This window comes from Mobula birostris, chromosome 9 (genome assembly GCF_030028105.1).
Source record: "Mobula birostris isolate sMobBir1 chromosome 9, sMobBir1.hap1, whole genome shotgun sequence".
In the NCBI taxonomy this organism is placed as follows: Eukaryota; Metazoa; Chordata; class Chondrichthyes; order Myliobatiformes; family Myliobatidae; genus Mobula; species Mobula birostris.
The window spans coordinates 126,828,424-126,846,402 of record NC_092378.1 but is presented as its reverse complement, the minus strand read 5'-3'; the positions used below and the strand labels follow the sequence as shown (position 1 = coordinate 126,846,402).

Genomic DNA, 17,979 nt, shown 5'->3' with positions numbered 1-17,979 from the left:
ATCATCTGGAGGGAAGATTAGCTGTATAAATGCAAGGAAGTGAATGCTTCCTTTTTGAAAAATTAGCATATTTCTGAAGATCATGAATCATTCTGAGTCAGTCTCTGAGGCCTTCAAGTGAGTGAACCCATGAAAAGCATCCTGCCAGATGAGGTACCTGGTCAAGTACTAAAACCTTGTGCTGATCAACTGGCTGGAGTGTTCACTGAGATCTTTAGCCTCGCGCTTTGGAAGTCTGTGGTACCTATCTGCTTTAAGCAGTCTTCAACAATGACTATGGTCTAGCAGCACTTACATTCACAGTGAAGAAGTGTTCTGAGATGTTGATGATGAAACATATCGATCCCTGCCTGAGAAGTGACCTGAATCCATTCTAATTGGTGGACTGGATCAACAGGTCTACCGTAGATGCCATCGCATTGGCTCTTCAGTCAACTCTGGAACATCTGGACAGCAAAGCTGCATACATCAGGATGCTCTTTATTGAATATAGCTCAGCATTCAATACCACCATCTCCTCACAACTAATCAATTAGCTCCAAGACCTTGACCTCAATATCTCCTTGTGCAGTTGGATTGTGAATTTCCTCACTTGTAGATCCCAATCAGCTCAGATTGGCAACAGCATTTCCTCCACACTCTCCACCAGCGCAGGTGCACCTCAAGCGTATTCCCCTGCTATACTTGCTTTACACTTATGACTGTGGCTAAGCACAGCTCCAATGCCATATTCAAGCTTGCTGATGACACTGCTGTTGTAGGCCATATCAACGATGATGACGAATCAGTATATAGGAGGGAAATTGAAAATCTGGCATTGTGGTGTCATAACAACAACCTCTTACGCAATGTCATCAAGACCAAGGAGCTGATTATTGACTTCAGCCAAAGGAAACCGGAGGTTTCATCAGGGTATCAGAGTGGAGAGGGTCAGCAACTTTAAATTCCTCGGTATAATGGATTTGAGTATGCCCACAAGAAAATTAATCTCAGGGTTGTATATGGTGACATATATGTACTTTGATAATAACTGGACTTTGAACTTGCATTAATCTACCATCAAGTCAAAGTCATATGTATTGTGTTCTGTATTGTGTTCTTCCTGGTCTAATGAAAATCAGTCAGTGAAGGGATTGGTGTTGTCACCTGTACCAAGACACAGTGAAGACCTTTGTTAGCATGCCATCTATACAGATCATTCCATGAATAAGTACATTGAGTTAGTAAAAAGGGAACGAATGCAGAATATTGTGTTACAGTTACAAAGTGCAGTGCACGGAGACAGATAAACTGGAAATGCCACAGCAAGGCTGATTGAGAGATCAACAGTTCATCTTTATCATACATGTGGACCTTCCATGCGTCTTATAACTGACTGAAGCTGTCCTTCAGCCTATTTTCAATAACCTTCAAGTAAACTTTTGTTTCTAATTTGTATCCGCTTTCCAGGTCACTTCTTGAGCCCAACTTAAAGAATGCAAAGGCTAATTTTACTTTAAGACCAGAATTTTGAACCCAGCATCTCATGTATCACAAGAATCACTGGTCTATTCCTGTGGCATTGCTTTTCATAATTTTTTCAATTATTTGGCTCCTCTCTTTTTGTGGGCATGTTATATTGATGCTGAAATGTGTGGTGACACTTGCAAACTTTCCTAGTGCATCCTTAGATTGTGTTGGTTGTTCGTTCCAATAATTCCATTTAATAACAGAAAATGCATTCAATATACAACCTGAAATTTTGTTTTTCGCAGACATCCACAAAAACAGAAGAGTGCCAGAGAGTAAGTGACAGTAAAAATATTAGAACCCCAAAGCTCCCTACCCTGCCTCTTCCACGCCCAAAGCCCCTTCCCCCACCCTTTCCATGCACAAAACCCCCAACCCTGCCCCTTCCATGCACAAAGCCCCCTACTCTGCCCCTTCCATGCCCAAAGCCCCCCTACTCTGCCCCTTCCACACCCAAAGCCCCCCTACTCTGCCCCTTCCACACCCAAAGCCCCCGATACTGCCCCTTCCACGCCCAAAGCCCCCTACCCCGCCTCCTCCATGCCCAAAGCCCCTACCCCACCCCTTCCACGCACAAAGAGGCAGCAGAGCACTAACCCCCTCCCACTCATTTCAGCAAAAAGCATCAACTAACATGACACAAAAAAACTACTTGCTGATTTCTAGTGTTAAAGTCAGCCTTGTTGTTTCCACCCACCCCCCCAAAAGAGTTTTCCAGCTGGAGAATTGACAACAAACTATTCCCCCCGCCACCAACGAGAGAAAGAGAGCAATTCGCCAGGTACCAAGACCTCCGACAGCTGCTCCGCTGTTCCTGATATTCTGTTTTCTCCCATGGCACTTCAGTCAGTAGCATCAACATAAAATCGGCTCGTCCCCTGGGCTGTAAAGCCTCGGAACCCCAAAGGCACACTCGTCTTCTAGGCTGCATCCCTAAGATATTAAAAAACGGCCAGCCAGTGAGTCTTGGGAGTGGGTCCCATTGCCACAAAGAACCGAAGTTTGAATGTAGCTCCAGGTCAGGGTCTTTGATAGAATCCCATCCACTTTGGAAAGGAAAAAGAGAGACATTAAAAGGTAAAAATTAAGCTCTTTCCGTAGATGAGCTAGAAGAAGTCACTTTCAACATCATTGTAGCTCTACCCCCACAACGCATTTCATTGTATTTTTCGATGTACATGTGATAAATAAATGAATCTGAATCTCTTATTGTCTTATTTATGCTATAATATTCAATGACCAAGAGATTATGGCAAAAAGAAATTGAAAATGTGGTCTTTTCAAGATTGATGAAAAGTACCTTGGAGGGTATCTGATGTCAAATTAAATGGTATGGAGAATGTAATTTTATGGCATTTTAAATTGCAAGAGCAGAATTGAGAAATACAGGTTTAAGCTAAAATAGACTTATCAGAAAAATCTTCATACATGAATGATCAATAGATGGGCTTAGAATCATTGAATCATAAAATTGTACAGCATGTAAAGAAGCCACTTGTTCTTATCAGACAGTGAGCACTCTTCCATATTAATTCTATTGCCCAGCATTTAATAAGTAGCTCTCAATGCCTAAGTAATTGTAGTGCTCAACTGAACACATCTTAAGTGCTGGTAGCAGCCCAGCTTCAAGTACACTCTCAGCCATTGCATTCCACCTATTTACCACTTTTAGGTGGAAGCTACCCCTCATAACCTCTAAATCTTTCCCTTTATTCTAAACCTATGTCCTCTACTTCATCTGCCTGATAAGAGAAAGGTTTAATGTAGTCCACCCAATATATATCCTTCATAATTTTATATACCTCAATCATGCCCCTCTTAACCTCCTCCATTCCAGGCAGATCAGATAGTTTCTCCAATCTGTCCTTATAAACAAATAGCTCCATCCCAAGCAACATCCTAGTTAATGTCCTGTACATCCTCCCCAGCATTATCATATCCTTTCATCACATTATAGTGACTAGAAGTGCACCAGCAGAGGTTCACGCAATGTTTTATAAAGTTGGAACCTCCCTACTTCTGTCTTCAGTGACTTGATTAATGAAGGCAATATCATGTTATCTACCTGCATTTTCACTGTCAAAACTCTCTGTACTTGTACTCCAAAGCCCATTTGTTCTTCAATAGGCCTTAAAACCTTACCAGTCATAATGTATAGTACTGCGCAAGTCTGAGGCACTTATATGTAGCTAGGGTTGAATACTAATTTTAACCTCATTAGTGCTCTCAAAATGTATTACTGCACATTTCTCTAGATTAAACTAGATCTGTTTTTTAGCCCATTTCGGTAACACATTAATATCTCTCTGCAGCCCAAGACTACCTTTTACATTATCTACCATTCTGCCCATCTTTGTGTAATTTGCAAACTTACTTACCTTGCCTCCCACATCTTCATCAAAGTTATTCACATATGTTACAAATAGCAAAGTTCCAGCACCAATCCTTGTATGACCCAGTGGTTACTAGCATCCAATCATTAAAATAACACTCTACCTGTTTCCCATTCTCAAACCAATTTTGCATCCAGTTTGTCAGCTTACCCTTCAATCCTAACCTTTTGAACCAGTCTCCCATGTGGATTTTATCAAAGGCTTTACTAAAGTTCATGTAAGTCTCATCCATTGCTTTGCTTTCATTGATACACTTTATTACTTCAAGGAATTCATCAAATTGACCAGACAGGCTCTGCACTTGACAAAATCACATTGGCTGTCTCTGATCACTCTTCACCTTTTCAAGTGACCATTAATCTACTCCCTTAGATTTTTTTCCTCTATCATCCCAACCACTTAGGTTAGGCTCGGAAGTTTATAGTTACCCAGTTTCTGCAGAAGTCAACTTGCCTGCAAGTAGATGCTCCCATCTTTCTTTGCCAGGTCCTTCCATAGTCAACTAGGCCCTCCCTCAATTTAAGACCTTTACTACTACTAAGCTATCCCTTTTCTTTTCCATAACTATTTTTGTCATTATGCAATCACAAGGGATTAGACCTAGGCATGGAGGCACAGCAGGATCCCCAGGAAGAGACAGAAACAAGAGATTAAACAACAGAATACTAACAGGGCCTCAGAGGAATGACTGTGCAACACCACAAGACAGTTCATTCCCTCAGAGGCATTGCATTTCACTTGGAAGCATAGCAAGATCATATTGGTCAGAAACATTGCATTTGACACAGAAACGGCATGTCTGAGGAAAAAAAAAGCATAACATGGGAGGCTTGTTTACCCAGAGAACCTCAGAAAAAACTTGAGCATAGACTGGAGAAGCTCAGAACGTCCATTGGGTCCATATTAGTGGAGTCATTCTGTCATGGTGCTCCCACAAAGGACCAGACCCAGGCACAGAGAAATTGCAGGACCCCCAGGAAGAGACGGAAACAGGAGGCCAAACACCAGAACTTTAGCCCCAGAGGAGCAACACCACAAGGTTTTCCATCCTCTCTGACACAACAACTCCACTCAGGCACTGAACAGAAGACCTCTTTAAATAATCATAGAATCCTGGAAACATGTGCCAGCTACAATTAACTTGACATGATTAAACTGAAAACACAAGGGCTTAACACTCGTTGGTAAGCCGAAGGGCTCATGACAATTTTAGAAGACTATTAAATGGTTCCCTAGTACAGTAAGGTGGACTCTTGACCTCACTGTCTATCTCGTTATGATCTTGCACCTGATTGTTTATCTACACTCCATTTTCTCTGTAGCTGTTACTGTCTATTTTGCATTGTTATTTTGTACCGTTCTACCTCAATGCACTGTGTAATGATTTAATCTGTATGAACACTATGCAAAGCAAGCTTTTTACTGTACTGTAATAAACCCTTGCAACAATGTAATACTTACTCCCCTTTTACTCCCTCTGTTTTACTTTAAAATTTTATAACCTGGGATACTGAGAGTCTAGTCCTGTCCATCCTTCAATTATGTTTTAGTGATAGCACCACTATCTCTCCCCCTCCCCCTTTGTTAATTAAAGATTGAGTTCATCTCCATCCATTAAAATGAATTCCACTTAGCTTTGAATTCCCTTGATATCCACCTGCCCATTTTGCCTACTATACTTGCTCATTATTTCTTCTCCAGGTGATTGTACTTCTCCATCTGAACAAATACTTTGAGACCCCGTTCCTTGTCAACTCACTTTAAGCCTACCCCAATAACACTTGTGAACCTTCCAGCAAGTTTGTTTATCTCATTCTGATTAAGATGCAACCCTTCCTGTTTGTGCGGGTCTCATCTTCCCCAAAAGTGGTTTCAATGATCCAGGAACATAACACCTATCCTTCTACACCATTCTTTCAGCCATACATTTATCTGACACATTGTAGTATTTCTATTATCACTATCTTGGGGCACAGAAGCCCTATCATTATCGCTGTCCCAGTTTTATTCCCCCAGCACCTACCATCCTGCTGTACAACAACCTATAGATTGTGCTGTTGGGAAATTCTGAGTAATTTAATGGAGGCACACGCCAGAGAGGAAAAAAAACTAGTTGAAATCTTGCCTTGTGGGCACAATAAAGTCCTCAAGATTCTGGGAGTGAATGAGTTTCTACTTCCTCCATGGCATTTTTAATGCTGCTTCTTGTCCTCCCCTATCTTTATATAACAATGTGTCTCCCAACTTTTGTCCAGGAGAGAGAGGTTCTACAATTCTTAATGCATACCAGTTAATTAATTTTGAAATCTTGCTTTTGCTCTTACTTACAGAGAAAAAGGACCAAGTTCAATGCTTGTGACTTTCTGGCAGAATGGTTGTACAAGTAAGTTTCTTCTTATTCTGGCTTATGCCCACTTCCTTTCCAGACTGGATAAAAGGTCTCACCCCGAAACATCAACTATTTATTCTCTTGGCTTGCCTCCAGCATTCTGTGTATAAGACTTGGAAGCAGAATAAGGCCATTCAGCGTACCGAGTCTGCTCTGCCATTCCATCATGGCTAATCACAGATCTCACTCAACCCTATACACCTGCCTTCTCGTCATTTCCATTGATGCCCTGACTGATCAGAAAACTATCAACTTCCGCCTTAAATATACCCATGAACTTGATCTCCACCGCAGTCTGCGGCAGAGCATTCCACAGGTTCACTACTCCCTACTATCTTCCTCCTTATATCTGTTCTAAAAGGTCGCTCCTCAACTTTGAGGCTGTGCCCTCTAGTTCTGGATAACCCCACCATAGGAAACATCCTCTCACATCCACCTTATATGGTCCTTTCAATATTTGATAGGTTTTAATGAGAAGGCCCCACATTCTTCTAAAATCCACTGAGTACAAGCCCAAAGCTGCCAAATGCTCCTCACATGTTAACCCCTTCATTCCCAGAATCATCCTTATGAACCTCCTCTGGACTCTCTCCAATGACAACATATCCTTTCATATCCAAACGCAGTCTGACTAGTGTCTTATAAAGTCTCAGCATTATCTCCATGATTTTATATTCTATTCCCCTGGAAATGAATGCTAACATTGCACTTGCCTTTTTTACCACAGACTCAACCTGTAAATTAACCTTCTGGGAGTCTTCTGTGAGGGTTTCTAAGTCCCTCTGCACCTCTGATGTTTAAACCTTCTCCTCACTTAGATAATAGTCCGCATTATTGTTCCTTTTACTAAAATGCATTATCATACATTTCCCAACACTGAATTCCATTTGCCATTTTTTTGCCCATTCTTCCAATTTGTTTAAGTCCTGCTGCAATCACATTGCTTCTTCAGCACCATCTACCCTTCCATCTATCTTTGTATCATCCGCAAACTTTGCCATGAAGTCGTCAATTCATTTATCCAAGTCATTGACAAACAATGTGAAAAGTAGTGGTTCCATTACTGACCAGTGAGGAACACCACTAGTCACTGGCAGCCAACCAGAACAGGCCCCCTTTATTCCCACCCGCTGCCTCCTGGCTTTCAGCCATTCCTCTATCCATGCCAGTATCTTTCCTGTAACACCATAGGATCTTATCTTGTTAAGCAGCCTCATGTTTGGCACCTTATCAAATGTGTTCTGAAAATCTGAGTAAATGATAGCCACTGTTTCTCCTTTGTCCACCCTGCTAGTTACTTCCTTGAATAAGTCTAACAGATTTGTCAGGCAAGATTTCCCTTTACAGAAACCATGCTGACTTAGACTTATTTTATGTTTAGTCTCTAAGTACCCAGAGACCTCATCCTTAATAATAGACTTCAACACTTTCCCAGCCACTGAGGTTAGGCTAACTGGCTTATAATTTTCTTTATTTTGCCTTCCTCCCTTCTTAAAGAGTGGAGTGACAGTTGCAATTTTCCAGTCCTTCGGGACCATGCCAGAGTCAAGTGATTCTTGAAAGATCATGACCAATGCATCCGTTATCTCTTCAGCAACCTCTCTCAGGACTCTGGGATGTAGTCCATCTGATGCAGATAAATTATTCACCTCAAGACCTTTGAGTTTGCCTAGTATCTTTCCTTTGCAATAAAAATGGCGCTCACTCCTGCTCCCTGACACTCACGGACATCTGGCACACTGCTAGTGTCTTCCACAGTGAAGACTGATGCACAGTACCCATTAAGTTCATTTGCCATTTCTTTGTCCCCCATTACTACCTCACCAGCATCATTTTCCAGTGGTCCATTATCAACCCTCGCCTCCCTTTTAACCCTCTTTATATAACTGAAAAAACTTTCAGAATCCTGCTTTATATTATTGGCTAGTTTATCCTCATATTTCATCTTTTCCCTTCTTATCACATTTTATTTGCCTTTTTTTTTGGATTTTAAAAGCTTCCCAATCATCCAACTTCTTACTCACTTTTTCTACCTTGTATGTCCTTTCCTTGGCTTTTATGCAGTACATAAATTCCCTTGTCCACCACGGTTGTCTGCCCTTGCCATTTGAGAATTTCTTATTCTGTGGGACATATCTATCCTGCACTTTGGGAACTAACTATTCCCAGAAACTTCATCCACTGCTGCTCTGCCGTCATCCTCCTCCAATCCACCCGGGCAAGCTGCTCTCTCATACCTCTGTAATTCCCTTTATTCCATTGCTATACTGGTACATGTAACTTATGCTTCTCCCTCTCAAATTTCTGTATGAATATAATCATATTATTATCATTGCCTCCTAAGCATTCCTTTACATTAAGCTCCCTGATAAGATCTTGGTTATTGCATAACACCCAATCTAAGATAACCTTTCCCCAAGTAGGCTCAAGCACTAGCTGCTCTAAAAAGCCATCTCATAGGCATTCAACAAATGCCCTCTCTTGTGATCCGACACCAATCTGATTTTCCCAATCCCCATGCATATTGAAGTTCCCCATTACAATTGTGACATTACCCTTATTACATGCCTTTTCTAGCTCCCTTTGCAATCTTTGTATGTTGCTCAAGATTTCCAGCATCTGCAGAATCTCATGTGTGTACACGTAAATTCTTGTGTTTTAGCAGTTCTCTTTCAGTTTATTCATATTGAATAACAAGTCGTATGTTTTTGGACTTAATATATACGCACTATGTTTTTTATGCCAGTGATGTAAGTGGTAATTTAAATTATGCTGTTCTTTATGCCACTAAGAAATGTGCATTTGTTTCAAGTAAAGTATGTTATTGAACATTTAAAGATGGAAAAAGACTAATTATAATTAAAACTAATTCAAATCTTTTCTTTTCACAGCAACAATCAAAGCAGATTTGGCAAGGAATTCGTTGGCTTCTTTGAAATTCCCTTTGTTAAAAATTGGCTTCAGCATCAGTAAGTACTTAATCGGGCTATTAAAAACTGACATCTTTCCATTTGGAAATGACAGGCTCTTCTAAAGCCAGAAGGTACTTTTGACACAAGGTTTCCTCAAATAACATGTTGATAAAAACAAGACTTAAACATGATTTCCTATTAACTTCATTACTTTTGGTTGATAGTAGAAAGAAGTCTAGGAATATTTTGGTACAGAAGTTGAATCATGACATATGATTTTTCTGTGTTGCATTGAATGCGCATACTGCATACACTTGAGATCTCTAGCTCATTTACATTAATTAATTTTCAACAGTAACGCATGCAGGGCCAATGTCAATCCTCATTATACTGAATTAATGTCTTCCCTGTGAAATTGATTCACATTTAAGCAGTTAGATGCACTGTGTTCCACATTTTAAGAGGATTTTCAATGTAAGTTTTAGGAAAATCTGATGGAATTAAACTTGTTGCATCAAGAATACAGCATGTGGAATGATTGAAATTTGGGAGCATTCTGAGGGGAGTAGAATTAGGTATAGTAGCATAAAATGCTGAGTTTTCTGTAGACAATATTGAGAGAATATAAAGCACATGGGTTTTGCAATGGCTGATGATATCTAAGTGACAATTAGAATGCTATCATTGCCTGAAAACATTGATAAGTAGCTAGGTTTTTGCACCTTATTGCAGTCTACTGATCATTGCAATTCTTCTTGAAGACTGAATGCAATTTGTAGGAAAACTATGTCAGGCACAAAAAAGCTATTTCTTTAGCGTTAATGCCACTCTCATATGAAGATGTTGGAGGACTAGTCAAGCAGAATTTCAAGGCATGGATCTGACACGTCTATGATGGAAAGCCTGGCATGAAACAGAGGATTATTGACGTAAAAGAATACAGTCATTTTTTTCAGAAAGCAATAATTAGCAGGAAAAAAGGCAACAGATAAGAAAGACTGCATCCTGGAGTTGAGTTGTTTCTGTGGAACCATGTGTCATAGAAGTCAAGCAAAAATTCATGAAAGCAGAAGAAAACATTGATAAATAAATATGTTTTGTATCCTTTCTGTGGTTGAATGGATTTAATAGAAGTAAATCCAATATTGTGCAACTTGAAATAGGTTATTGATAAGAAATATACATGAGGATGAAGGGTCTCGTCCTGAAACTTTGACTGTTTAGTCCTCTCCATAAGTACTGCCTCCAGGATTGTGTGTGTGTTGCTTCTGATGCACTTAAAATGTATCTATCAGCAGACATCCCACCTCTCCCAGAAGATCCGGGAGTGTCCTGCATATTAATAGTGGCTCCCTGACGCCCACAAATTATATACAATGTCCCGGAAATCAATTTTTTTGAGAATGAGCGAGAGAGAGCGTGAGAGAGACCACGAGAGTGAGAGAACACGTGCGAGAGAGAGAGAGAGAGAGAAAGAGAGAGAGAGAGAGCGAGCGTGAGAGAGAGCAAGAGAACGTGCGAGAGAGAGAGCGAGCGTGAGAGCGACCACGAGAGAGAGAGAGAGAGAGACATGGCAGAGTGTTCCAAAAAACGAAAATATAAAACGTACGTCACCCCAGACTACCCTAAAGTGTACCCCTGCCTAATAGGGGTCAAAAATAATGACAGTGTTGTTCGCTGCACTGTTTGCAACAGTGACCTTTCTATTGCCCATGATGGGTTAGGACTGTAAAAGGCATGTTGAAGTGAGTTTAACAGGTGTCATTCATTCATTAGCATAGCTAATGTTATTTAAACTAGCTGGCTAGCTGCTAAGCAGCTACTCTATTGTAGACATCCCACCTCTCCCGGAAGTTCCGGGAGTCTCCCGCAAATTGATGGCGCTACCTCCCTGAAATGAGTTTTTGCAGGGTGGGATGTTTGTACCAGTGACTTGTACCCAAAAGGACTAGTTTAAATTTTAAAGCTTCTTGAGTGACTGCAAAATTGTGCATTTAGCATAAGCTGTCAATGGTGCTTCTTTCATGCTAGGATCCTAAATAATTTTGAGGGCAGACCTGCTTCTAGCATAAATTTGTGTAATCTAGCACAAGGGTCCGTGGGAATTCTATTTGCAAGTCACATAATTTAAGATTAAAATTCTGCATTATGCCTCTATGTGTGTGTGTGTGTGAAACTTTCCCAAAAACTGTTTCTTTATGCATCCATCAATGTAATATTTCTCTCCTTGTAGATGTTAATTTACCCATTACTCTATTTATTAAAAAGTCTACTCATTCATATTGGAGGAGATTATTTTTCCACCCTTGACAGTGTCCTTTCAAAATAATTGGTAGCTTTGACACTCTCTCAATTTGGAGGCTTTATTTTGACTTTGCCTAGAGATTTTCAGTGCTTTTAGCAAATGCTTCTGAGCAATTTGAAGTTGTTTTTTCGTTAGCTTTAACTTAAAGACTACAGTAATTCCAGAAATTTATTTACAAGGGGATGTACAGTTTTTAATACTGCCCATGTGTAATTGTTCTCAGTTGCTTTCAGAAGAATGCTCTCAGTGAACATTCTGTGAATTCTATTAATTCAATGTTCCTACTAAATGTTAAGTACATAGTGTGAGTAAAATTTCACCTTGAGATTTAGTTAATTATTTCATGTTATCTTGTGTGACGCACTTTCGATTTAGTGATTGATAGAACATATCAAATATGTCCCCCATAGTATCTAATCATACTATCACCATACCTTGAAATAAGTTCTGTTTAATAAATGATGAAGAGATTTAAATACAATTAGGAATTATTTTAATTTGGAAAAAATTTTCCCTATTAAATAAGGGAAAGAACATCCTTGCTTTTCTTCTTACATTGACAAAAAATATCCTTTTCATCACTAATTGGACAGTTTTTCTGATATGTCTTCTGACAGTTTTGTCCATTTATCAAAGAAACATTAGATTATGTCTTTGGTGAACACTGGAAGTACTAATAAATTGAAAACTTGATTTAGTAAGCCAGAGAAAGAAATCTGTAATATTTGACCTGAATTGGTAATATAGGGTTGATTGCATCATTTAATATTAGATATGCCACTAAATCTCATCAGCGTAAGTTTTAAGGGACAAATAATGGCAAAGCTGACAGTGCATATTTTTGTTAATGGATAGATCTGTAGCAACTTCTGGAGCATGTGCTTGGTACACATATATACGTAGACAAGAATATGGTTATTGAATATTTATCAAGTTACTGTATCTAGCTTATTATACACCCTATCCTCGTTATATGCATCTTCAGACAATGCGGATTCACAGTTATGCGAGGAACCTATTTCTACCAACTTCTCCTTATATGCATCCAAAACTCACAGTTATGCGAGGAGCACTGCTTTCCCACCAATACAAGTCATGTGCGCACGTCTCACAGTCTCACTCCCGCCAGTCTCGCATTGGTTTTGGAAACGTGTGGATGTGCGATCTTGCGCTCTTAAACTTTTGTTAATTTTACCTATGGTGCAGTGATATTGTGCTTGAAATATTTAACTATGCCTCCTAAGCATCCAATGTCAGGTCCTGGGCCATCAGCCAGGTAGCAGAAAACCGCTTTAACACTTGAAAAAAAGTTGGAAATTATAAACAGGGCGGCGTCAGGTGAAGGTAACACAGCTCTGGGATGCTAGTCTATGCAGTTGCGGGCTATGATAGCTGAGTTAGGCATCACACCAAAGCAGGTGTTTAATGCAGACGAGACCAGACTTTTTTGGAAGTGTATGCCGAAACGCACTTACATAAGTAAGGATGAAAAAACTGCGTCAAGTTTTAAGGCAGCAAAGGATAGATTGACTTTGCTTATGTGTTCCAATGCCGAAGGAGACTGTAAGATGAAGTCTCTCTTAGTTTACCATTCACTAAACCCCCATGCTGTTAAGGGTTTGAGTAAGAAGCCTCTCAATGGAGCGTGGAAATCAATTTGGGTGGAGTGTGTGTACACCCTCAAGGGGTTTCCTGCCTTCACTGCAGCTGTCCAGGATTGTGTGGCCCTGAGCCGTAAAATTGGTGGGGAGGGATTCTCAGATCTCGAGACTGCTGATGTGGTAGAACTCCTGGATTCGCATGATGAAGAATTAAATGTGAATGACCTTCTGCATTTAACTCAGACTGAAGGTGATAACGATGAAGAAAGTGTCAAGTTGCAGGTGAAGGATTTTAAGGTGAAGCAACTGGCAGAATTTTTTAAGGCTGCAGAACACTTGGCACAAATGGCGATGGACACGGACCCAAGTTTAGAATGGAGTCAGCATTTCAGTCGTTCCCTGCAGTCAATCCTTCTTCCCTACTAGCAAAATTATGCTGAAAAACAAAATGCTGCCAAGCAAATAACCCTCACCACTTTGTTCGAACTGGTGTCACCTCCTGTTGCTGACAGTACTGAGAGTTCTGTGAGTCTTTTTTCACCCTTTGCTGTCCTTGATGATCCTGACGACACACAACCATTCACCTCATCCATGTAAAGCTGCCCGACACCACAACAACCACTCATCTCCTGGAGCCAACACACCTGCCACTGTTGATGAGTACTGTACACCCTAGGATGTTAACTTTCTATGATTTATTATGTTGAATATTACCTTAAATTGATGAAATATAATACGAATGTTGCCTTGTGGTACTGCTTTTGTATTGTATTGGTATGAAAATGTGAATAAATTACAGATAAAACATATTTAGGAAGCCTTCCAGAACACATCTCTATTTTCTCCATTTAAATAATTATTCACATTATGTGTTTTCACATTATGCGTTGACTTGGAGGAACATATCCCCTGCATATAATGAGGATAGGGTGTGTATGGTAATATGGTTTGCATTTCAGTTTATTCCTTTCATTGGTGAGGTAAGTAATTTTCATAAATATGGAGTCACTTTCATTCCCAGTTTAACCACTGCTTTTGATTGTACTTATTCAGATTCAACTTCGCAGCTGACACTAGCTCAGACTCAGTATTGTTCACTTCATGATTCTTCAGTCTGATTTAAGCGAATATGTATATGCTTGATTAATTCTGTAAGATTTCTGAATTTTGTTTTAGTTTTTATGTTGGTTTCTTGTCAAGAATCACCATTGCAAAATCTCCTTGAAGGTCTGTGGGAAAGTTCAAATATGGTGAATAATTGATTCTATTCCATTGGCCTCCTCTGCAAAATCCAGTCCATTTTGTAAGTGTTACTTACATCACACATTTTGATACCTACTAGCCATAAAAATGCATTTTCTTTAAAACATTTTGAATAGAGTAATGGAAATGAAAGGGCATTATTCAGCTGTCATGTCTCTGCTGGATTTTTTCAAAAGCAATTGTACTCACTCTCCTCACTCTCACATTGTGTTTCTTTAAGTTCCTCATCTTCAAATACTTGTCCAAAATTTTTTAAAAAGCAGGTCCCATTAACTGAAGGTGAAAAAAGTTATGTCAATCTTACTTCTAGCTTCTTTGTTAATGTTAACTTTAATTAATAAGCAAAAAAAATATTCTTAACACTTTATTTTTTCTTCTTATTATTGGTATATTGTTTAGCTTTGTTAATCAGTTATTTGGTAATTTAATTCCTCATTGTACATATTGACATGTTGACCTGATTACTTTCATGTTTTTTTGTTGATCTTCAATAATAATTAATAAAAAAGATTTAAAAATGAAATAAGCAAAATCCAAGATAATATTAAATGCATGGAAGATGCTTACAATACTGGCAGAAATAGCAATAGGCCTGAGAATTGGGAGCATTTTAGAACATAGCAAAGGAGGACTGAGACATTGATAAAGCAAGATAGAAAATGAGAGAGGACTGATCTGATGAAGGGTCTTCAACATCAAGTTTTGTGCCTTTATAGGTAAGTAAAAGGGAGAAGATTACCAAGGCCAAATACAGGCCTCTTTCATAAAGAGACAGGAAAATTCAGAGGAGGAAATACTGTAAGTGAATGGCATAGATGCTGAATGGTAGGGTCCAAGCATCAATTCCTGTGGTAGTCTATTACAGGTAATTACAGCCCTGCCAAACTGATAAGAATCTGTTTATTCTCCACTATTTGCTTTCTGTCTGAAAACCAATTATCTTACCAATCAGTATTTAACTCCTTATTGCATGTGTTCTAACTTTGTTGAATAACCTATTGTATGGGATTTCATCAAAATATTTTGAAAACCCAAATCCACTGTTACCTCCTAATCGATTTTACTATTCACATCCTCAGAGAGCTCCAGTAAACTACACAAATCCCCTATCATTATCACGCTTCTTGACTTCACCCTTTTCTTCTTTGCCTCAGAACCAGGCATAGTGCTACTGACCTAGCTACTTCTGATGATCTGTCCACACTCTACTGTAGTTATTCCCCTCATTAACAGGAATATTCAAAGGGAATGTACCCGCTACTGAGGGGAATGGCCACTGTGACTGTCTGCCTATACCCCTTACCTCTCCCAGTGGTCACCCATCTAGCTTCCATCTTGAATGTAACCACCTCATTAAAACTCTCATCTAAGAAACATAGAACATAGAAAACATATGCATCCTGTAATTTCCTGGGCTATCTCTACTCCTTTTCTTGAATAAGGGAACAATATCTGCAACCCTCCAATGCTTCAGAACCTCCCCCGCCCCCATGGATGATGCAAAGATCATTGCCAGAGGGTCAGTAATCTCCTCCCTTGCCTCCCAAGGTATCCTGGGGTACACCTCGTCCGGTCTCGGAGACTTATCCAAGTTGGTGCTTTCCAAAAGCTCCAGCACATCCTCTTTCTTAATGTCTGTATGCTCAAGCTTTTCAATCCACTGTAAGTCATCCCTACAATCGCCAAGATCCTTTTCTGTAGTAAACACTGAAGCAAAGTATTCATTAAGTACCTCAGCTATCTCCTCCGGTGTCATACACACTTTTCCACTGTCACACTTGATTGGTCCTATTCTCTCACGTCTTATCCTCTTGCTCTTCACATTCTTGTAGAATGCCTTGGGGTTTTCTTTAATCCTGCTCGCCAAGGCCTTTTCTTGGCCCTTTCTGGGTCTTCTAATTTCATTCTTAAGCTCCTTCCTGCTAGCCTTATAGTCTTCTAGATTTCTATCATTACCTAATTTTTTGAACCTTTCGTAAGCTTTTCTTTTCTTCTTGACTAGATTTTCAACAGCCTTTGTACACCATAGTTCCTGTACCCTACCATCCTTTCCCTGTCTCATTGGAATGTACCTATGCAGAACGCCACACAAATATCCCCTGAACATTTGCCACATTTGTGTCGTACATTTCCCTGAGAATGTCTCTTCCCAATTTATGCTTCCAAGTTCCTGCCTGATAGCTTCATATTTCCCCTTACTTCAGTTAAACGCTTTCCTATCTTATCTATGATACCTGATGACCTTGAGTACATCCAAGTGAACTTCCAGTCCCTTGAACAGTTGCTTGCATAGCCCCATGGATGTTGTAATCAGGAAGACCCTGAGGTTCCATGACTTCCCATATCTTACTGCTCTGTCTGCCATTTTTTGTCTGCATTAAGTCAAAGGTCACAGATTATGAGGAGAATAAAATCCTTATCTGTTCCCACCTGCTGCTCACCTATGCCTAATAATATATACATATTTTATTTATTTACATAAATAAACTATTGGACCATACAAACATTTTATCAGCAGACCCAAATACCTTTTAAATTTCTGCAAGGAAACATCAAATCTCGAGAGTCGAACACTTTTCAGTCATGCAATTTATAGTGTAATATTTTTCCATTTAGTTCTCCAAATGTCAATGGTTTGGGTATTTGGAGGAGAGGAGAAGATGGCGACACGACGCAGCGCACAGCGGCCACACCGATGATGAATATCTGTTATCTGTCAAGTAGGGTGCCGTGCACAATCCTGATTTGATGGAGGCAGACGTGAGAGCACAGAGGAACATCTGGTGAAACTTCTGAAATGTCTGTTTCACTGCTGCTGCTACTGTGTGATCCAGAAATCTCCGGAGGTGAAGACTCCGAGTCCTTGGCTTGGCTTGTTGCTCGGCGGCCGGGGCTGGGGTCGAAGCACTCGGCAGAGATGGTGCTCGGTGCTCGGTGTCGGAGGGCTGGCTGGATGCTCGAAGTTTTCAGACGGACTCAGAGTTAGCTGTGGTTGGGTCCTTCCAGGGTGCTGCATCGGCAAGTTTGCGGCGCTGGAGGTTCATGGCATGGAGAGTTTTTCTTCCTTCTACCATCTGCATGAGATGATGGGCTCTCGGGACTTTGAGATTTTTTTTACCGTGCCCATGGTCTGCTCTTTATCAAATTATGGTATTGCTTTGCGCTGTTGTAACTATATGTTATAATTATGTGGTTTTTGTCAGTTTTAGTCTTGGTCTGTGTTTCTGAGCTATCATACTGGAGGAACATTGTATCATTTCTTAATGCATGCATTTCTAAATGACAATAAACGAGGACTGAGTGTCCTCATAATCTAATTTGGAGTACCACTTTGTCGAGCACCTCTGCTCCATCCGCCAAAAGCGGAACTTCCCGGTGGCCAAACCTTTTAATTCCGATTCCTATTCCAGTTGTCAGTCCATGCCCTCTTGTACCAAGAGGAGGAGCAACACCTTATATTCTGTCTGGGTAGCCTTCAACCTGATGGCAGGAATATTGATTTCCCCTTCCAGTAAAAAAAATAGATTCGCTCCCCCTCCCCTTTTCTTTTATTCCCTAGTCTTGCCTTTTACCTCTTCTCACCTACCTATTGCTTCCCCCTGGGTCC

General features: G+C 40.1%; 1 protein-coding gene across 5 annotated transcripts in view; it reads left to right on the top strand.

The window, feature by feature from the left end:
* Positions 1–17,979, top strand: part of iqck (IQ motif containing K) — a 94,604-nt gene that overhangs the window by 43,148 nt on the left and 33,477 nt on the right. For 3 of the 5 annotated variants that reach the window (XM_072268772.1, XM_072268773.1, XM_072268775.1), the window contains 3 exons: positions 1,755–1,784; positions 6,233–6,285; positions 9,183–9,260. In XM_072268772.1, the coding sequence (XP_072124873.1) occupies positions 1,755–1,784; positions 6,233–6,285; positions 9,183–9,260 (161 nt within the window). Of the gene's footprint in view, positions 1–1,754; positions 1,785–6,232; positions 6,286–9,182; positions 9,261–16,988; positions 17,545–17,979 lie in introns of those variants that run through there. The other 2 variants (XM_072268776.1, XM_072268774.1) reach the window with 2 other exon arrangements.